This window comes from Cherax quadricarinatus, chromosome 75, assembly GCF_038502225.1.
Source record: "Cherax quadricarinatus isolate ZL_2023a chromosome 75, ASM3850222v1, whole genome shotgun sequence".
NCBI classification, from domain to species: Eukaryota; Metazoa; Arthropoda; class Malacostraca; order Decapoda; family Parastacidae; genus Cherax; species Cherax quadricarinatus.
In genome coordinates, this window is record NC_091366.1 from 6,873,480 (window position 1) to 6,896,910 (window position 23,431).

Consider the following 23,431-nt stretch of genomic DNA (forward strand, 5'->3'; position numbering starts at 1 on the left):
ACACCAAACACTCTCCAACACAAACACTTCTACACACCAAACACTCTCCAACACAAACACTTCTACACACCAAACACTCTCCAACACAAACACTTCTACACACCAAACACTCTCCAACACAAACACTTCTACACACCAAACACTCTCCAACACAAACACTTCAACACACCAAACACACTCTCCAACACAAACACTTCAACACACCAAACACTCTCCAACACAAACACTTCTACACACCAAACACTCTCCAACACAAACACTTCTACACACCAAACACTCTCCAACACAAACACTTCTACACACCAAACACTCTCCAACACAAACACTTCTACACACCAAACACTCTCCAACACAAACACTTCTACACACCAAACACTCTCCAACACAAACACTTCTACACACCAAACACTCTCCAACACAAACACTTCTACACACCAAACACTCTCCAACACAACACTTCAACACACCAAACACTCTCCAACACAACACTTCTACACACCAAACACTCTCCAACACAAACACTTCAACACACCAAACACACTCTCCAACACATACACTTCAACACACCAAACACTCTCCAACACAAACACTTCTACACACCAAATACTCTCCAACACAAACACTTCAACACACCAAACACACTCCAACACAAACACTTCAACACACCAAACACACTCTCCAACACAAACACTTCAACACACCAAACACTCTCCAACACAAACACTTCAACACACCAAACACACTCTCCAACACAAGCACTTCAACACACCAAACACTCTCCAACACAAACACTTCAACACACCAAACACACTCTCCAACACAAACACTTCAACACACCAAACACACTCTCCAACACAAACACTTCAACACACCAAACACTCTCCAACACAAACACTTCAACACACCAAACACACTCTCCAACACAAACACTTCAACACACCAAACACACTCTCCAACACAAACACTTCAACACACCAAACACTCTCCAACACAAACACTTCAACACACCAAACACACTCTCCAACACAAACACTTCAACACACCAAACGCACTCTCCAACACAAACACTTTAACACACCAAACACACTCTCCAACACAAACACTTCAACACACCAAACACTCTCCAACACAAACACTTCTACACACCAAACACTCTCCAACACAAACACTTCTACACACCAAACACTCTCCAACACAAACACTTCTACACACCAAACACTCTCCAACACAAACACTTCAACACACCAAACACACTCTCCAACACAACACTTCAACACACCAAACACTCTCCAACACAAACACTTCAACACACCAAACGCACTCTCCAACACATACACTTCAACACACCAAACACTCTCCAACACAAACACTTCTACACACCAAACACTCTCCAACACAAACACTTCAACACACCAAACACACTCCAACACAACACTTCTACACACCAAACACTCTCCAACACATACACTTCAACACACCAAACACTCTCCAACACAAACACTTCTACACACCAAACACTCTCCAACACAAACACTTCAACACACCAAACACACTCCAACACAAACACTTTAACACACCAAACACACTTTCCAACACAAACACTTCAACACACCAAACACACTCTCCAACACAAACACTTCAACACACCAAACACTCTCCAACACAAACACTTCAACACACCAAACACTCTCCAACACAAACACTTCAACACACCAAACACTCTCCAACACAAACACTTCAACACACCAAACACACTCTCCAACACAAACACTTCAACACACCAAACACACTCTCCAACACAAACACTTCAACACACCAAACACACTCTCCAACACAAACACTTCAACACACCAAACACTCTCCAACACAAACATCTAGCTCCAGTATACACTAATAATACCTTACAGAGATATCTTGCCAAATATTGTTCCATCTTCCTACGATAACATGATATTATCTGCTGTGTAATCACTGGACCGACCTTAGGGTCACCCTGGAGGTGTTACCTAGGCAGTTGTTGTGGGCGTGGGGAAGTGTGGGTGTGGATAAGTGTGGGTGTGGATAAGCGTGGGTGTGGATAAGTGGGTGTGGATAAGTGTGGGTGTGAATCAGTGGGTGCGGATAAGTGTGGGTATGGATAAGTGGGTGTGGATAAGTGGGTGTGGGTAAGTGTGGGTGTGGATAAGTGTGGGTGTGAATCAGTGGGTGCGGATAAGTGTGGGTGTGGATAAGTGTGGGTGTGAATAAGTGGGTGTGGATAAGTGTGGGTGTGGATAAGTGTGGGTGTGGATAAGTGGGTGTGGATAAGTGGGTGTGGGTAAGTGTGGGTGTGGATAAGTGTGGGTGTGGATAAGTGGGTGTGGATAAGTGTGGGTGTGGATAAGTGTGGGTGTGGATAAGTGGGTGTGGATAAGTGGGTGTGGGTAAGTGTGGGTGTGGATAAGTGTGGGTGTGGATAAGTGGGTGTGGATAAGTGTGGGTGTGGATAAGTGTGGGTGTGGATAAGTGGGTGTGGGTGTGCATAAGTGGGTGTGGATAAGTGTGGGTGTGGATAAGTGTGGGCGTGGATAAGGGTGTGGATAAGTGTGGCTGTGGATAAGTGGGTGTGAATAAGTGGGTGTGGATAAATGTGGGTGTGAGCAGATAAGAGTTTCAGCTGGGGTATTCTTTGAGGGAGGTGGAGAAGGGTGGGTCATTTGGTCAATGTTGACTTACGCTGTTGTGGAAGAGAGGAGGGGGGGGGATGGAGGTAGTGGGTGTGGAGGTGCTGGTGGTTGCAGACAATTGTGGTAGTGTGGGAGGAGGTAGTAATGGGATAGGAGGGGGGGGGGAAACATGGGTGGGGACTAAGAAATAACAAGACTGTGAGAGGACTTTACCATCAGTGAGTTATAGTAGGTGGTGGTGACCAGGTCTCTACACTTAAGACAACTCGACCAGGTGAGTGAAGACAGAAGGTGCATTGATCCCCACAATATAAGGGTAGAAGGTGTATTAATCTCATCAATGTGAAGGTAATAAGGTCATTGATAGCATCGATGTGAAGGTAGAAGATAGATTACAAATTTGATTTCGTGTATCAGAAATCTTTCATAGGAAGATAGGCTGAGAGCATTTCTGAATTTTCGCTCTGGAAAGACGTAAAATTAGGAGAGATATGAATAAATTGGGCAAATAGAAAACAGGAATAAATAAAGAGGATGTGAAAAACGTATCCTGATACCATCAATATGGTTGAAAGACGTCCAAATCTTGCGATCGTGGTTACTGCAAATGATGTTTGTCTCCAATATACGTACTTGTATCCTTTCATCCTGTGTGTGTCATATTTTAGGATACCGTATCATGTAGTGATCCTTTTGTTTTGTTAATGGTGTGTGAAAACCCAAGCTCGGGTATACCAGTGGATGCTTGACCTGAGATGGGTCAACTTACTAAAACCAGGTATACCAGTGGATGCTAAACCTGAGTTGGATCAACTTACTAAAACCAGGTATACCAGTGGATGCTAAATCTGAGTTGGATCAACTTACTAAAACCAGGTATACCAGTGGATGCTAAACCTGAGTTGGATCAACTTACTAAAACCAGGTATACCAGTGGATGCTAAACCTAAGTTGGATCAACTTACTAAAACCAGGTATACCAGTGGATGCTAAACCTGAGTTGGATCAACTTACTAAAACCAGGTATACCAGTGGATGCTAAACCTGAGTTGGATCAACTTACTAAAACCAGGTATACCAGTGGATGCTAAACCTAAGTTGGATCAACTTACTAAAACCAGGTATTACCTGGAGTTTACCTGGAGAGAGTTCCGGGGGTCAACGCCCCCGCGGCCCGGTCTGAGACCAGGCCTCCTTTTTTTTATTTTTTTTTTATTTTTTTTTTTATTTTTTTTAAATTTGGTCACTCAAAACTTTATTGAAATTACTGTCAAGAGGCAAAACAAATAGTGTGGCATAAACCAGGAGTATGAATAAGGGGACAGACAGAGCTTTTGTCATGTCCTGCTGCAATCATAAGCTAGGAGCTTTGCTAGCTCAGAATTGAACTAAGTATACCAGTGGATGCTAAACCTGAGCTGGATCAACTTACTAAAACCAGGTATACCAGTGGATGCTAAACCTGAGTTGGATCAACTTACTAAAACCAGTGTCACGAGGCACTTGCCTACTATGTTATGTACCCCTTTGGAATGACAAATTTTGGCAAAATATTCCATTAATGCATAAATACAAATCGAAAACGCGTAGTATATTTGGACAAATTTGATTAATAGGTTTAAATCCTACCTACTACTCGAGGATCCCTAAAACTGCATGTAACCTTTAAACCATCAGCCAAGGTTTCTTTAAGATCTAAAATATGGATTTAAAGTATCCTCGGGATAATAGTGCTCCATTTTTATTTTTGAACTAGGCTTGTAATATAATTTTATTACCAAAATTAGATTCTACTGCATTGTGCTGCTCTGTCATTCACATTATATTTTACAAGGTCACACAAGATGCTTAACATAGAAAAAAACTTTAATTATATTCTTTCCTGCGCTTACAATGTTTAATAAAAAAATAGCAAATTCCTTAAGTTAAAAAAAATAATCTAATTAAGCCCATTGACTGTGGCCTAAGTTTTCTAGACTTCAAAACACCGACTCATTACTTATCTTAGTTTACGTCCATTCTATTAGCTAGCAGTAATTCACGACTCATCAGTGTAAAGTAATTGTAACTACGCAGAGTATGTACAGTGAGAGGTGTACATCACTGTGTACATACTGTGAGAGTTGATTATAATCCCTATTTTAGGGATTAAAGTATTCTTTGAGGGTGGTGAACAGGTGACATGCAACCTTAATGATCCTCCTGGCTTAACACTTTTTCCAGTGCTATGAACTCCGTCCAGTGGATTTACAAAGCCATCCTCAGAGATGGCAATTCTTAAGTGATAGTAACTCCATCTGTGCCAGAAGTAAACCTATAGAAGCTGCTCTTGTTATTGAAACTGTAATGAAATACTTGACTATATCCTCCCCTCAAGGGAGGTTCCTTGATGCTAGTGAGAGGCTCTTGATCTAGGGAATTGGATCTGTGCTCCAGTTCCCTGAATCGAGTCTGAATACCTTCCATTCCCCCCCCCCACATGCGCTGTATAATCCTACGGGTTTACCGCCCTCCCATGATTATAATAATTATTGACTATATCCTCATTTTTCGATTGAAGTCCTACCTGGAGTTCATTACCTTTGTAACTAGTTCAACTATCATAACTTTGGGGCCCAGTCCCTGGACCCATTATGTACATCTGTAATCCTTTGACTATCGCCCGCAGGATAGGTATGGGGTGCATAAAATAGTTATTAAACTAACTAACTTTTGAAGTCTCCCAGCTGAGATTGACTCATTTTAACACTATGAGCCCCGTCCTTTGTGATGGAATATAACAGGGAAACAGATTTCTGTTCAAACTGTGTAACTATCATATATTGTAGAATAGGGTAGCAGTGCACTGCTGATGTATCCAGTTTTGCTAAATAAACAAAGCTTCATCCTTCTATGCTAGCCCGTCTCTTCTTCCATCCACACCATGAGTCAATACTGCGCCCAGATGACCATTACCGGTCCAAACACCCCATCCTAAGACCAGCGCTGCATGCTAACCTGTCCACACCCCCACTATGCAAGCCAACATTACACCCACTGTGCACTACACCCACCCACATTACACCCACTATGCATTACACACACCCACACTACACCCACATACCTACAATGCTCTACCCACACACTACACCCACTCCCAAAAGACATTACACCCACCTACAATGCACTACACTCACCCACCCTTTCTTAAATGCACTGCACACCCATACTACACCCACACACCCATGACTGATCCACTTCCTGTCCTTAAGATCATTGCTGATCCATTTCCATTTCGGAAATACCATTCTTCGTACATTTCTGATTCGCGAGCATCATTCTTGATTAATTTCTGGGAAAGCACCGATTTGGTAAGAGTTGTGGATGAATGGAACAAACTCCCAGGTAGATTCATTGAGGTGAGAACTTTGGGTAACTTTAAATATAGTTTGGACGGATGAATGAGTTGGTGTGGGTGGGTGGAGTTGAACCTGCCTAGCATGGGACAGTAGGCCCGTGCTAAGCAGGTTATATATTACCTAGGGTAGACATTATCTAGGCAGGTATACATTACCGACAAGTGGATGTGTAAGACGTGCAACTGTTGGGTATCTTTCTTCTCGAAACTTTTCGCCTGCTCGGCAGGCTTTTTTAATCGAATAGAGATAAATACTGAAGACAGCAGAAACAGTGGATAGATAAAGATGACGTGATCACTTCGTTAGTCCTGAAGTATTTATGAGGTTGTCAGTCCATCAGCCTCAAGGTGTTCAGAGTGAAGCGGTAGCATGAGGATGGTGTTTTTTACTGTGGCAAGAAACAAGTTTATGAATTTGGAGATAGTATCATATAAGGCGGGGCCCACTAGTATAAGTAAGAATATTTGAATTGAGGAACACTGCATCAGGCTTACTGATCCATATCTAAATTCATCACCTATATTCTTTACCCGGGATAAAAGTCCCCATTCTTATTCTTCAACTTCGATCAAGAAGTTGAAGAGTCTGAGGGAATGACCTCCTCTCCACTACTTCTGCTGTCTACAGTATTTGCTACATCTGTATTCGACTGAAAAAGTCTGCAGAACAGGCTTGTGTTACTAGCCAACTGTGTTGTTCCTTCATTAAGTGTGTGTGTTAGTTAGTTACCATTTTGTCCTAGGCACATGTCCATTAGACACTAGGCCTGTTTCATGTATGTGTATGTGTGTGTGCGTGCGTGTGTGTGTGTGCGTGTGTGTGTGTGTGTGTGTGTGTGTGTGTGTGTGTGTGTGTGTGTGTGTGTGTGTGTGTGTGTGTGTGTGTATAAATGAGAGAAGATAGTCATAGGATGAGGGAAGGAGAGAAGAAGGGTAGGGAGGGCAGTGGGCAGCAGGCCCGGCAAGGTGAGAGACTAAGAGACAGAGGGGTAAGTGACCAGCTAGCCAGGTTCAGTAACAAGCCCTGACAATCAACCTGGTTAACCTTCTAGGTTGAGACGAACTCGCTTTTTCTCACAATCCTCCCACATGTGTACTCTCCTGTTTCTTGAGTAAGACATGTGCAGTAGTTGGGTATCTCTTGTTGAAACGTTTCGCCTACACAGTAGTCTTCAGTCAAATACAGAGGCAGCAGGTGTAGTAGTGAGATAATAATACAATCAGTTCATCAACCTTGAAGAAATAGTATTTTCAGCATAAACTATTTGTTTATGAAGGAGTCAAGCCATTGCTCCCGGCCTGGTATCTTAACTACGAGTAATCTACTGATGACTGGTCTCCATAGTTCAGTCATATTTACTTTTCAAACGATACACAGACTAGGCTACTACCGCCATTTTTTTTATTCGATCCAGTATTTTTGGGAGTGACAAAAGTATTTCCTCACGTTCCTGTTGCTCATTTTACGGACACGAGTGATGGTATATGATATGTAAATGCAGAATAAGTTACAATACCGTGACTGAAACAGTTCACTAGCCCCAAATAAAACCAGACTGGTTTATCTGGGGCTAGTGAACTGTTTACATCACATTAGTGATGTTAAACCATTTAGTGATGTGAACCATTTACATCACATTAATACTGGTTTAACCATGTGATGTAAATGGTATAGAAAACCAACAAGTTGAAATCTTTATTGTGGAAACGTTTCACTAACAAGTGGCTTCCTCAGTCCGGTACAAAGATGAATGGTGGAAGATGAGAGGGAGTGTTACGTAGTCAGTCCCCCCAGTCTTCAGCCTATGTGTTCAGACCATCAGTCTTGAGAAGCGTACAGCATATGGTAGGCAGGTATTATGTTTGTCAGGAAACAGAAGTGTTTCCTGACGCGGCTCTTAAGTTACATGATGACCCATAGCTGGAGCTTTTGGTTATCTGACCAAGGCCTTCCGCTGGCTTACCGGTCCACCTCTTTAAAAAATCAAGGTTATGATTATAACCATTCAGGTTATAATAAGTTCTGTGTTGCTATGTTACAGCATATGCCCGAAGTGGCTTATATACTGTAGACCAGTACTGCAAAACCAGTACCACAGTCTTCTCAGGCTGATGCTAGAAAGCTCCCAAAACTTTTATCTAGATTTTGGATGGCTCACAGTGGGCACAAGCCACACTACTAAGTCAGACTGAGTGGACTTTGTTTAGCATTTTTTTTTCAAGACCACCTTGTCTTCTTTCTTATAATCCTCTACACCTGGCAAAGTATTTTCTTTTATGAAATACGATATAGCTGGAAGGCACGATGCTAGGTTCATTAGTGGCACCAGTTTGTGAGCCCTCAAATATCTGATAACAAGTTCAGAATACAGCAATAGGCTACATACAATCTAGCTGCTCCAGGCTCAAAGTAGAAAAGATGGCTGCAGCTAAGAGCCAGGGTGGCTGGCACCAGAGAGATATCATCCACCTCTCAGCTGTGAGTATGCTTCACTCTGGAGACTTCCTTGTAATAGTTCCGATCTCTACAACTGGCGCATGTCTCGACCAGCAGTGATTCTGTGTTCTGCTGTTCCTACTCACACTGATATATAAGTGTGCTTACAACGTGGTGATAGTGACTAATGTGGTCTGCAAGGTCTGAACTGTGTATTTCAAAAACAATGATATCAAGAAAAGCCTTGCCACAGGCCAGTACTTGTGTGAGTGAGATTCGATCCCTTTTGCTTTGCAGCCCAGAAAATCCTCCGAGTCACTCCTCGATGAGATTATATCACTGGAGTTTACCTGGAGAGAGTTCCGGGGATCAACGCCCCCGCGGCCCGGTCTGTGATCAGGCCTCCTGGTGGATCAAAGCCTGATCAACCAGGCTGTTACTGCTGGCTACACGCAAACCAACGTACGAGCCACAGCCCGGCTGGTCAGGTGCTTGTCCAGTGCCAGCTTGAAGACTGCCAGGGGTCTATTGGTAATCCCCCTTATGTGTGCTGGGAGGCAGTTGAACAGTCTCGGGCCCCTGACACTTGTTGTATGGTCTCTTAACGTGCTAGTGACACCCCTGCTTTTCACTGGGGGCATGTTGCATCGTCTGCCAAGTCTCTTGCTTTCATAGTGAGTGATTTTCCTGTGCAAGTTTGGTACTAGTCCCTCTAGGATTTTCCAGGTGTATATAATCATGTATCTCTCCCGCCTGCGTTCCAGGGAATACAGGTTGAGGAACCTCAAGCGCTCCCAGTAATTGAGGTGTTTTATCTCCGTTATGCGCGCCGTGAAAGTTCTCTGTACATTTTCTAGGTCAGCAATTTCACCTGCCTTGAAAGGTGCTGTTAGTGTGCAGCAATATTCCAGCCTCCACTGGTAAGATAATAGACAGTTGATGTGGGACTAGACATCTGCAGCTACTCTGGCTAGAACTTACATTCTAAAGGGTTGAACAACACTGATGCTGCAGATCATGGGGTAGTAAACCATAGAGACTTAACTCACGAAATCGTAATAACACGATTGTAAACTAATCACGAATGACTAGCTGGCATAAAAGAAATAAGGAATTTGAATTTTGATTGGTAAACGCACTGACCTGTGAGTTTTAGAACTCACTTGTGCTGGGTTCAAGCCCCACCCAGTCCATTATTTATACGGACTTGACCACCAGTACCACTTTCGCCCAGTATCAGAGCTCCTTTACCCTTAGGGTAGAGTTACAAGTATCTTCAAAGAACCTAGTTCCAGATTAATCAAAACTTCTGTAGATTAAATACCTGCCACCTTCCTCTTCTAGCATGTGGGTATGCAACTCATCCTCATAACTCCCACAAGCATCTATGTTGATTTCTCATATACGTTCAGCCTCTCACTAACTGGGCCGCGGGGGCGTTGATCCCCGGAATACCCTCCAGGTAGTTACATTATCCCCACTACCCAATTCATCCCACTTGGTCTTTTCTGTACTCAGTTCCGTCACATATTGTTGTCAGCAAGTTTCTCGGTTAGGTTAGGTTAGGCTGTCTTCTATCCATAAAAAAAAATAACCAATTATAACATACAGTAGTAAAATTTCAATATAGGATAAAGATAATAGAAAGTTTGCAGCATTAACAGAAAACTGGCATCCCATGAGCGAGGTAGACATAGTTATGTCACATTTTCACTGTTAAAAGTTCCTTCATCAGTCACCCATTTGATTGGGTTTTACGATAGTGATGGTGATCCAGAGATGGAAGGCCTATGTTTCTTTACAGGAGGAAATGATGGTTCACGGGAAAAAAAAAACATTTAATATATGCTTATATACACTACTTTTAAGGCAGATTAGATTTTAGATTTTGCCACCGAAGTGGCTAGTTTATTGTGCACCCCATATCCATCCTGTGGAGGGTAGCGCAAGAGCATATGGATACACAAAAGGCCTAGGAACTAGGCCCCAAAAGGGTTATCAGGTGTACATCTGGGTTTATTAAGAATTATATATCATAATTATGGTGGTACCCTGGGTATCCTAAACACAATTACCCGGACAAAGGAGACAACACAACTAACAGAAGGCGACATAGGATGAGTCGGGGAATCGTGTAGTCAAGAGCAATTATGTATTCCCAGCGGGCAACCCTGGCTGAGGCTCACCATTGGTGGGTTGGTGGGCACAAGGCTTCTACCAAGGCCACTGTGAATCCTTGTTGTGAGGGGCAGGGCAGGCCAGCATGAGTAATGGAACATGGGGTGAAGGGGGTGAGTATTGGGAAAACAACTGTTAAGAATGTGACATTAGGAAAAACGATTAGATGGTGGTTATGTTTATAAATGGGTGATTTTTCGTTTTATTTTATTTTTGCAAAATTATATATATCGACAATGTGCTGCTACCAGATTCTATATGGCAGGTAAAAAAAAAAAAAAAAAAAGGTACACAGTAGGAACACCGTCAGTGTATTACTACGCTGTTCTGTATGATAGTTACATGGTGGGAACGCCAGTAGTTTGCTGCTACGCTGTTCAGTGATAGTTGCAAAGTGGGAACACCAGCAGTGTGCTCCTACGCTGTTCTATATGATAGTTACACAGTGGGAACACCAGCAGTGTGCTCCTACGCTGTTCTATATGATAGTTACACAGTGGAAACACCGGCAGTGTGCTCCTACTCAGTTCTATGATAGTTACATAGTGGGAACACCAGCAGTGTGCTCCTACGCTGTTCTATATGATAGTTACACAGTGGAAACACCAGCAGTGTGCTCCTACTCAGTTCTATGATAGTTACATAGTGGGAACACCAGCAGTGTGCTCCTACGCTGTTCTATATGATAGTTACACAGTGGAAACACCAGCAGTGTGCTCCTACTCAGTTCTATGATAGTTACATAGTGGGAACACCAGCAGTGTGCTCCTACGCTGTTCTGTATGATAGTTAAAAAGTGGGAACACCAGCAGTGTGCTCCTACTCAGTTCTATGATAGTTACACAGTGGGAACACCAGCATTGTGCTCCTACTCAGTTCTATGATAGCTACACAGTGGAAACACCAGCAATGTGCTCCTACGCAGTTCTATGATAGTTACACAGTGGAAACACCAACAGTTGTTCTAAATTATAATTACATAATAGGAACAAAATCTAGCTGTTTTCCTGTCATATCCCATCACACACAATGGATGATGTACATAGTGTTGAAATGTGTCAGCCTAAGCTGGGAGACTTCAGTAGGGCCATGAGGATTTCAGTGTCAAGTGTTCCATTAAAAGTTCATCAGCTATGGCAGCTTAAAAGATTTCCTTTCAGTAGAACTGGAGTTACTATTACTTGAGAATTAGAACGGAGTTAATGTATTTCTGTTGTCAAAAATATTGATCAAGAACCTCCACGATAATAATAATAATAATAATAATAATAATAATAATAATAATAATAATAATAATAATAATAATGGTAATAATAATAATATTGATATAGCACGAATTATAACTATACTGTTGACTTGAGAAATAATTTACGTTGAATCGATGTTATTATTGATTATTGTGACATTTTTTTTAATTATTGGTCAACACTTTTCCTGGCCAAAGATATCACACTGATTTTAGGGTAAGTTTGAGGTGCTGGTCCCGGATATATTATCGGTTTTGATTGACTCTAGTTTTTGATAAATGTGGTATCTCACTGAAAAACATAGATGTGAATGATATATTGATCAGGAGCAGCTAAGATATATATGTTGAGAGTAGATATGCAGACTAGAGCCATTTTGAAAAGCCTACTCACATTTTTGAATCCAGCAACCCCAAAAATACCCTAAATACCTTCAAATATCTTTGACAACGATTTTTTTGGATTGACTAGTGACATATCGAAGTGCTAAACCCATATGTCATATAACACTTAGTATATATTTTAAAGAGATGCAAAGTTTTAAGCGGATTCAACAGTTTCAGAATGTGTGTTGTGCTGATGCTTCTGGTTGGGGCCCTGCTGGCCCATGGCCATCCCACAGACCACAGTAAGTATCACTGATTCCTTTATACATTGGGAATGACTTTTATGTATGTGGAGCAGTAATTTTTTACCTTTTTCTAGGTGTGTCACACTTGGCAAACTCTTTGAGTAGTCACGAAAGCGCTTGGAACTTCTCTATTCTTTCACAGTGTTTTTTTTTGCATATTCTGAAATCACCTGTTTACTGTGATCTTATTGCATATATATATATATATATATATATATATATATATATATATATATATATATATATATATATATATATATATATATATATATATATATATATATATATATATATATATATATATATATATATATATATATATATATATATATATATATATATTATATATATTTATATATATTTATATATATGAGGTTGGGTTAGGTAAGGTTTGTCAGGAAACAAGACGGGTGTTTCCTGACGTGGGTCTTAGTGATGTGATGACCCGCAGCTGGAGTTTTTGGTCATCTGACCGAGGCCTTCCACTGGCTTACCCCTCCATCTCTTTAAAATTTCTGGTTTATATGTTGTGAATGAGTGGAATAAACCCAGGTGGTGTTCCTGAGGCGAGAACTTTGGGCAGCTGTTGACCAGGTACACGAGTAGGCGTGGTTGAGTTAGACCTGCCTAGTTAGCATGAAGGATGTCAGAAAATGACTACAATTCCTCTGAAACGTCGAAATATGCAATAATAACATATATTTTTATGGACTTTTCATGTGATTTAAAAAAAATTGAAATATATAAAAATATAGAAAAATGTGCTAAAATGCAATCTGCAAATAATTTTACCAGGAAATTTAGTTGTTTTTACAATGTTTTTGAGGATATATAAATGTCATGGGCATACACATATAATACAATATATAGATTTAACCTAGATATAATTGTATATGCAAGTGAATTGTATATCTACAACATGTAAATAGGAGTCTGGAAAAAAAAATATTATTATTAATAATATCACGGCTGGGTGGCAGGAATGCCGTTAAGCAGGTAATATACTAACCTGGTCTTTACCTCAGAAGGAGGCAGACACTCGCCAGCCACCACTCACCAACCAGTTCATTCTCGGGCACTTTTCTTAAGAGAGTTGTACATAAACTGGATTAAAGCTATTAATAGCTGACCTGTGCAGCGGCGCCATCAGCAGTCGTGTCCGTGGCGCCAGCAACGACGCAGATCTTGGCGCTCTCTCCTGACGCTGAGCCGAATGATCCATACGGGCACAGCGCCTCTATATATAACTTATTTCAATTCATTATACGTATTGTATAAGTTCAAAGCCTATAGCATATATAATACACTCGTAACGCAGGATGTCGAAGATATTACCCGTGTTGTGCCTGTGTATCCTAGTGGTTGGGGTCCCACTAGGGGGTCCACCGGACTTACCTTGTCCTGCAGTGAAATATCCTGATGGTTCCAGGGCTATGATGGTCCTGGGCGGACGAGTCGCAGCTATAAATTGCGGGCCAGTGATGAAGGTAGTGTTGTGTGTGTCTGGAAAATGGTCATCGGCGGCTCCCTGTGCCAAAAAGGCGACCAGAGGCCAAATGGACGCACGTAGAGAGGCGGTAAGAGACACATGGAAGCAGCTAGTTCCAGGAGAGACGTGGAATCCGGTACAAGCAGCGATAGTTGCAGAGATAGGCATAGATAAAGAGATAGGAAGAAAGGCTGGACTAGCTGCAGAGAGAGACAGAGAGGCAGGAATAGTTGCAGAGAGAAGTAGGGAGGGAGGGAAAGGTACAGTGATAGGCAAAAAGCTAGTGATAGATGAAGAGATAGAAAGAGAAGCGGGGATAGATACAGAGATAGTAAAAGAGACAGGTATAGTTGCAGAGATAGAAAGAGATGCAGAGATAGTTACAGAGAGAGGAAAAGAGACAGGCATAGCTGCAGAGACAGGAAGAGAGTTGAATATGGTTATAGAAAAGGGAAGAGATGAAGGCATAATCTTAGAGAAGGGGAGAAAGACAGGGATAGTTACAGGCACAGGAAAACGAGCAGGGATAGTCGCAGAAATAGGAAGAGAGGCAGGGATAAAGGGAGAGATAAGAAAAGAAGCGGAAATAGTTGCAGATACAGGGAGCAATGCGGGGATAGACCGAGAGACAGAGAAAATTATATGGGTAAGTGCAGAAACAGGGCGACAGAAGCGCTCTCCCAACACGGGGAAATACGAGGAGTTAAGAAGGCGAGTTAAAGTCCAACGGAAACTCCGTCAGGGATTAATTTCGACCAGCATAGACGACAGTACCCCATCTGTGGTCCGCGTGCAGGCAGGAGGTGACGTCTTTCTGCTGTGTCGTGTCCAGAACCTCGGCGCCCACTCCGTCACCTGGTCCAGACTCCACAACAGTCAAGTCATTGCCATAGACACCTCCATCCTCGTCAACGACCCACGTTTCTCCACAAGCTTTGAAGAACAGACGGAGACCTGGTTCTTGAGAGTGACGGGTGTTAGGAGATCGGACGCTGGGTCGTATGAGTGCCAGGTCAGCACACGACCCCCGCTGAAGAAAGTGGTGAGGCTACGGGTAATTCCCCGCGGCCAGCCTCTGGAAGATGATGATTATCAAGGTAATCTAATACTGATACTGGTGAAGGGTTATTAATCCAAGAAGACAGCGGTACTGGTACTCTTCCAAGCATCAAACTTAAGTACCTGCTATTCCCCAGGTGCTATAAGACCCCAGCGGATTTACTGCTTCCCCTTGGCTAGATAACAACAATAATAATTATGTAGTCAGATATTTTGCTATAAGCCTTAGTTTTTTAGATTTAAGACCTACAAGTTAAATGAAGGAAGGCCGTTAAAACAGCTGTCTTCTCTAATCAAATCTGATTAGTAGTATACGTAATGGGTCATTAGTAAGTATATTTAGGTACAGGTACACATAAGTACGTAGTTTAACGTGTAAATTACCTAGGATAACCCAAAAAAGTCAAAGTGACTTATTTCCATTGGGGCCCTTGACTTATTTCCATTGGGGCCCTTGACTTATTTCCATTAAGGCCCGAGTCAGGAAGCCCTCGGTCTGTTTCCCAACAAATAAAATAATACAACGTGACATAAGTATAAATATCCTAGCCTTTATTTATATTATGGAAGCCTAGAGTGTGTACATGAGATAAGATAAGATAAGAGAAGCTGATCCATCATTGTAAGTTTATTCATGTATACACAAATACACTTACATAGATTATCATACATAGCAGCATGTGTGTATAGAACCTGGGATAACTCAAACAAGTCAAAGTGACTTATTTCCATTGGTCTTTTATGCATTTCCATTGGGGTCCTTATTATTTCACTAAGAACCTCGTCAGACGAACCAAGCATCCTCAACACCTCCCTTCAAACCCAAAAATTCAGACCAACTCACTTATTATAATCATAGTAGCACTAAACCTGTAGGGGGTCATAGAAGGTAATAAGAGTTGATCTAAGAGAAGGGTAATTTTAGGCATAAGTAGCAACGTATATTATTTATTTTTAAAACATTCATGATAATGATTTAAATTAATATAAACGTAGATCAAATATCGAATGGAAAAAGGCATATAATTAAACTTTCCCACGCAACACAATTTTCTTCTCAGTAAAAAATGCAACAGAATATATTCCAGTTTTCTTTGATGCTTCTTATGTAAAGAAAACTGTACTTTTTGTAGGGTAATCTTACTTAAACTGGAGAGTGTCCCTTCATTAAATACATTACATAAATACATTACATAATTTTAAATGTTTATAGTTGTATTACTTACTAACATATGTGTTAATTACCTAGAATAGCCCATAAAGCTAAACTAAGTAAATTATTGCCATTAGAGTCCCTGTATTACTTGTTTGTGTGTGATACACCATTCAAAATTAAAAATTATCATATTCATGAGGAGCGGTAAATCTGTAAGGATCATACAGCGCCTGGGGGAATGAAAGGTGATCGTGTTTGATTAAACTTAAGAGGGTGGACTCAAGTTTCTTGGCTCAAGAGCCCTACACCCGCATCAAGATGTACAACTACAAAACCACCTTCCTTGATTTTTATTGTTTTTTCCCCTTGATCTTTTTAAGCAAGTTCATTCTCTAACCTTGTAAAGTGTTACAGAGATCAAGGTAGTGTAACCAATTTTGGTATAAAAAAAATAGGCGAGGAAATAAAAGCAACGCGAATCAATAATGATCCTAATGTAAATAAAACTGTGGCTTGACTGGTTCTTCCTAAGTTAAATCTACATAATAAGTTTATGTAGGTATAATAAACAGATGGTTATAACTAGAACCAATATTTTTAAAGGGGTGGAGGGGTAAGCCAGCGGAAGGCCTCGGTCAGATGATCAAAAGCTCCAATGGCGGGTCATTATCCAAGACCTGCATCAGGGAACACCTTTCCTGTTTCCTGACAAATACCTAACCTATTCAGGTATAGGTACACATAAATACACATACATAAATTGTCATACATAACAACATATGTCTAGGTTGCCTAGGATATCCCCCCTCCCCCGCCCCCCCAAAAAATCAGACTTATTTCCATCATGTTTTTTTATGTGGTGATGAAGCTTCCTCAACCTATACCCAGATTAAACCATACCACGGGTGGGGATAGAACTCGCGATCAGAGAGTCTAAAAACTCCAGACTGACCGCGGGTTCTATCCCCACCCGTGGTATGGTTTGTTTGCAATCGTGTCATTACGATTTCGTGAGTCATATACCCAGATTACTAATGCTCTCTTCTTGCAAGAACTCTGTACAGAATAATAAGTAAGTATATTTAGGTCCAGGTCTACATAAGCACAATTATCATACATAGGTTAAATTTATATAATGTACTTTTAATAAACCCATAATATCTGCCTAACTTTTTTGGGTTATCCCAGGATCTCTACACATATGCTGCTATGTATAACTGTATTTGTATATACCTGAATAAACTTATTGTTATTTGTTATTTATTTATAAATAAGTCACTCTGTCTGACTTTTTTGGGTTATCCCAGGTTCTCTACACATATGCTGCTATGTATGATAATTCTATGTAACTGTATTTGTGTATACCTGAATAAACTTACTTACTTACTTATAAACTTATTCAAAACCACTGTAAAATTATAGACATATTATCTCTCCAAAAACCTAATAAGAAAGGTATCACCTCACGGGTAATATTCCATACAACAGTGTACTTGCTTCGGCAGTACATATACTAAAATTGGAACGATACAGAGAAGATTAGCATGGCCCCTGCGCAAGGATGACACGCAAAATCGTGAAGCGTTCCACATTTTTCACCGTAAACATTACATTGACCATATTGTGTAAGTAACATGATATAGATGTGTGCAGATATGTGGTTAAAATAATTATTGGTGGAGGAATGTGTGCGCCGCGCATCTGGGTGGACAGGTCTGTTATCACCACCATGTCTGGGTTCGAGTCTCGGGAAGGGAAGACTTCATATTTTTTTTATTTTTCTTTTAATATAGAAAGATATAGACAGCCAATGAAACCAATACTTTTTACTAAATAATATTTTAACAATAGGATAATAGATTTTTAGTTTTTACCATAAGATGGACAGAGGCAACAGAGTTAACAGAATTACTGTAACTTAGTTTATGTTAAAGTCTACTTTATTTTCTACATAAAACCGAATTATTTATCATTATGTATGAGTGTCTAAATAACAATTTATTGAAAATTGTCCATAAGCCTGACCACACTGCACTTAGGCAGGACTCAGGGCATACTAGAGGTGAAAATTATAGACTTCAATTTTTAATTTATTTGTCATGTTCTTTGCTATTTTTTTTTATTTTCCTACATCTTAAAGTTAAGCTTAACGTGTCTATCATCTTAAAAAAATAAAGAAAAAGAAAAAAAATTCTTACCAACATAGCCTCGAACCATCGTTCTCCGGTACGAGCGCTGTCAACCAGTCATATTCACAATACAAAATCACTTCACTAAGTAATCACACATGTTTACATATTATAAACACAAGTAACACCATGAACTAATGTTTACGGTGAAAAATGTGGAACGCTTCACGATTTTGCGTGTCATCCTTGCGCAGGGGCCATGCTAATCTTCTCTGTATCGTTCCAATTTTAGTATATGTACTGCCGAAGCAAGTACACTGATATATGGAATATTACCCGTGAGGTGATACCTATCTTGTAACTACTTTAATTTCTGACGTTAATGTAGATGTATACATACGTATAGTTATTATATATAGTGTTAATTACCTAGGATAATCCACAAAAGTTAAAGTGACTTATTTCTATTGGGATCGTTGATGTTTGTTGTTGTGAGAGTAGATTTAGCGATGTGGCTGTATGACCCATAGTCGAGGTAGTGACACCACAGCAGTCCTGTGGGTGGTAGTCAACCTTCACTCATCCTGTGGGAAGTAGTTACACCACAGCAGTCCTGTGGGTGGTAGTCAACCTTCACTCATCCTGTGGGAAGTAGTTACACCACAGCAGTCCTGTGGGTGGTAGTCAACCTTCACTCATCCTGTGGGAAGTAGTTACACCACAGCAGTCCTGTGGGTGGTAGTCAACCTTCACTCATCCTGTGGGAAGTAGTTACACCACAGCAGTCCTGTGGGTGGTAGTCAACCTTCACTCATCCTGTGGGAAGTAGTGACACCACAGCAGTCCTGTGGGTGGTAGTCAACCTTCACTCATCCTGTGGGAAGTAGTTACACCACAGCAGTCCTGTGGGTGGTAGTCAACCTTCACCCATCCTGTGGGAAGTAGTTACACCACAGCAGTCCTGTGGGTGGTAGTCAACCTTCACCCATCCTGTGGGAAGTAGTGACACCACAGCAGTCCTGTGGGTGGTAGTCAACCTTCACTCATCCTGTGGGAAGTAGTGACACCACAGCAGTCCTGTGGGTGGTAGTCAACCTTCACTCATCCTGTGGGAAGTAGTTACACCACAGCAGTCCTGTGGGTGGTAGTCAACCTTCACTCATCCTGTGGGAAGTAGTGACACCACAGCAGTCCTGTGGGTGGTAGTCAACCTTCACTCATCCTGTGGGAAGTAGTTACACCACAGCAGTCCTGTGGGTGGTAGTCAACCTTCACCCATCCTGTGGGAAGTAGTTACACCACAGCAGTCCTGTGGGTGGTAGTCAACCTTCACCCATCCTGTGGGAAGTAGTGACACCACAGCAGTCCTGTGGGTGGTAGTCAACCTTCACTCATCCTGTGGGAAGTAGTGACACCACAGCAGTCCTGTGGGTGGTAGTCAACCTTCACTCATCCTGTGGGAAGTAGTTACACCACAGCAGTCCTGTGGGTGGTAGTCAACCTTCACTCATCCTGTGGGAAGTAGTGACACCACAACAGTCCTGTGGGTGGTAGTCAACCTTCACTCATCCTGTGGGAAGTAGTGACACCACAGCAGTCCTGTGGGTGGTAGTCAACCTTCACTCATCCTGTGGGAAGTAGTTACACCACAGCAGTCCTGTGGGTGGTAGTCAACCTCCACTCATCCTGTGGGAAGTAGTGACACCACAACAGTCCTGTGGGTGGTAGTCAACCTTCACTCATCCTGTGGGAAGTAGTGACACCACAGCAGTCCTGTGGGTGGTAGTCAACCTTCACTCATCCTGTGGGAAGTAGTTACACCACAGCAGTCCTGTGGGTGGTAGTCAACCTTCACCCATCCTGTGGGAAGTAGTTACACCACAGCAGTCCTGTGGGTGGTAGTCAACCTTCACCCATCCTGTGGGAAGTAGTGACACCACAGCAGTCCTGTGGGTGGTAGTCAACCTTCACTCATCCTGTGGGAAGTAGTGACACCACAGCAGTCCTGTGGGTGGTAGTCAACCTTCACTCATCCTGTGGGAAGTAGTTACACCACAGCAGTCCTGTGGATGGTAGTCAACCTTCACTCATCCTGTGGGAAGTAGTGACACCACAACAGTCCTGTGGGTGGTAGTCAACCTTCACTCATCCTGTGGGAAGTAGTGACACCACAGCAGTCCTGTGGGTGGTAGTCAACCTTCACTCATCCTGTGGGAAGTAGTTACACCACAGCAGTCCTGTGGGTGGTAGTCAACCTTCACTCATCCTGTGGGAAGTAGTGACACCACAACAGTCCTGTGGGTGGTAGTCAACCTTCACTCATCCTGTGGGAAGTAGTGACACCACAGCAGTCCTGTGGGTGGTAGTCAACCTTCACTCATCCTGTGGGAAGTAGTTACACCACAGCAGTCCTGTGGGTGGTAGTCAACCTTCACTCATCCTGTGGGAAGTAGTGACACCACAACAGTCCTGTGGGTGGTATTCAACCTTCACTCATCCTGTGGGAAGTAGTTACACCACAGCAGTCCTGTGGGTGGTAGTCAACCTTCACTCATCCTGTGGGAAGTAGTTACACCACAGCAGTCCTGTGGGTGGTAGTCAACCTTCACCCATCCTGTGGGAAGTAGTCAAACCACAGAAGTCCTGTGGGTGGTAGTCAACCTTCACCCATCCTATGGGAAGTAGTCAAACCACAGAAGTCCTGTGGGTGGTAGTCAACCTTCACCCATCCTGTGGGAAGTAGTCAAACCACAGCAGTCCTGTGGGTGGTAGTCAACCTTCACTCATCTTGTGGGATGTAGTCACACCACAACAGTCCTGTGGGTGGTAATCACACCACAGCAGTCCTGTGGGTGGTAGTCAACCTTCACCCATCCTGTGGGTGCAACAGGTTGTTGCTAAGACTTCATTTGATCATTATCACTGACTTCTTCAAACCTTGCATGTTTTCCTGCTGACCACCCCTCAAGGGAGGCTCCTTGACGCTGGTGAGGGGCTCTTGATCTTTGGAATTGGATCTGTGCTCCAGTTTCCTGAATTAAGTCTGAATGCCTTCCATCCCCCCCTCCCACAGGCGCTGTATGATCCCTACGGGTTTAGAACTACCTGCTGACCTGTGGTAGGTACCACTGAGTTCAAATTGATCTCCTGACGTGTTGACGCGATTAGGTGCTACACCAATGCAAATGTTCTGAGGGTCGAAGCGAGTGCCCCTTCCTCAACGTCCCCCAAGCAAAAAGATAATTAAAGACAGCCAAGAGGAATTCTGCAGCATGTGGTGCCTTGACAGCTGGGAGGATAGCTTTGTTTTCTCGTGAGGCATTGTACAACAACGGTTGGGAGATTTTCTTCACAATGGGCTGGCCCAATGAGACTGTCTGTGCCTTTAGGGAAGAGAGTCATCTCTAGTTTAAGGATTCAAGTATCGTTGACTGGTGGTGTATTAGTAGCATGAATCCTTAAAGAACCTTATGTACTTGATAGACTTTAAATCTAATAAACTAACCAGCCAAGGAATTTAATATAAATACATGCTAGAGCTCCGGACTGGTATCATTATGTTAATGGCAAATGTTTAACAGGTGGGTCTCTATTGTCAACTCTATACGACTGAAGAAGCCTGTGGAGAGGGCGAAGAGTTTCAACAATAAAGATACTTAACTGTTGCACACATTTCTTATTCAAGTACCGGACTAGGTTTGAGGGACGCTTAGTGACTACACAGTATTCGATAAGGAGGTACTTGTACTTCCTCCCATGGGAGACTTAAGTCTCGAGACACTCCCCAGATAGGGAGCCAAGGCCGGGTCACCACTACTTGGAAAAGACCCGGGCCGGGAGAATACCGGCGAATAAAAAAAAAATACAATCTTGTTTTGGCTTTCCAGGTGGTAATGGATTGGAGTTCGTATTGAGGAACATCTCGGCGCTGTGGGAGGAAGTTAACGACCTGCGCCAGGAAGTTAATCATCACCTACACGATGGACACAGCGAACTCTCACATGACCAGGTAAAAACCACATTGTACTAAAGCTAAAGGGAGTGGGTTGGTCTGGTTAACTGGGTTTAGAACTTAGGAACTAAGCGAGGGTCATTAACATGTTGTCATTTAGATAAAAGACGGGTCCTGTTTCCTGTTTTCCGAGAAAGAATACTATCACCAGAACCAGAATTTATTAAGCAATAGGCTTCTTGTGTGTAGGTTAAATGTTGCATCCATAAAGATACCCAACTGTTGCACATGTGTCTTAATTTCAACTTATCGATATTTCATACCAGTTTCAACAAGGCACATGTTATTTAACCAGCCATACTTAATCAATATTTTAGAGGTTAAAGTATTCTTATCTAGTGGTGTAAAGGTTACGTGCAGCCTTAATGACTCCACTTCAGTCGATAAGTTTAAACCTCAAACCAACCAACCTTCATACATATTTTGAGTGACCAAGCTCCTGGGTCAAAAACACATCCAATAAACATGTCCCAATGATTTAATTTTGTGTCTTTCTCCACTACTAACGGATTAGAAGTATATGATTCATGTCAATAATGGTGCTTTGCAGATTATGGAAGAGACTGCAATCTTGCAACACGAGCATCACGTTCATCATCTGAATCATCCTCACGAGGGACACAATGATCACCATAATAATGAAATGCTTCAGTAAGTACATGTCATGTCTGATTTCGTTGTTATAATAACTGGCAAGATCATATATTAAAGACAGCAGAAGTGACTAGGTAAAGAGGATATATCAGTCTATTAACCTTGTAGAAATAATTGGAGGTTGTCAGTCCATCAACCTTGTAGAAATAGTTGGAGGTTGTCAGTCTCAGCTTGGAGAACAGTTCAGCTTCATGGAGCTGCCGGGCAGGTCTTTCTCAAATTCAGGTTCTCAGCAGTCAACTTCAAAATTCCACACGTGACCCTTCACGTCACTTTGCTCACTATATATACTCATGTACTCTTTGCTTAGGTACATCTGTTTGTGACTTGAAAAAGCCCACTGTGTGGGCAAAACGTAATCAGTAAAGAGATGCAT

At 42.0% G+C, this 23,431-nt stretch overlaps 2 protein-coding genes and 2 non-coding genes across 4 annotated transcripts in view; 3 read left to right on the top strand and 1 right to left on the bottom strand.

The window, feature by feature from the left end:
* Positions 1–2,827: 2,827 nt before the first annotated feature.
* LOC128691842 (uncharacterized) overlaps positions 2,828–23,431 on the top strand; it is a 31,318-nt gene continuing 10,714 nt past the window's right edge. The window contains exons 1-4 of the mRNA XM_070100995.1: positions 2,828–2,940; positions 12,483–12,553; positions 22,277–22,398; positions 22,952–23,052. Coding sequence (XP_069957096.1) covers positions 12,490–12,553; positions 22,277–22,398; positions 22,952–23,052 — 287 coding nt within the window. The 5' untranslated portion in view covers positions 2,828–2,940; positions 12,483–12,489. The remainder of the gene's footprint in view (positions 2,941–12,482; positions 12,554–22,276; positions 22,399–22,951; positions 23,053–23,431) is intronic.
* On the top strand, positions 13,961–15,339 carry LOC138854923 (uncharacterized). The gene has a single exon (XM_070100831.1). It carries the CDS (start codon positions 13,990–13,992, stop codon positions 15,175–15,177), a length of 1,188 nt encoding a protein of 395 aa, XP_069956932.1. The 5' UTR covers positions 13,961–13,989; the 3' UTR covers positions 15,178–15,339.
* LOC128691968 (U6 spliceosomal RNA) lies at positions 17,750–17,856 on the top strand. Its single transcript, XR_008407515.1, has one exon. It is a non-coding gene; the product is annotated as a U6 spliceosomal RNA (small nuclear RNA).
* On the bottom strand, positions 18,599–18,705 carry LOC128691967 (U6 spliceosomal RNA). Its single transcript, XR_008407514.1, has one exon. It is a non-coding gene; the product is annotated as a U6 spliceosomal RNA (small nuclear RNA).

Bases quoted from the DNA above. Each gene is read 5' to 3' on its own strand.
- LOC138854923 (XM_070100831.1), top strand. From the start codon at position 13,990: ATGATGGTCCTGGGCGGACGAGTCGCAGCTATAAATTGCGGGCCAGTG.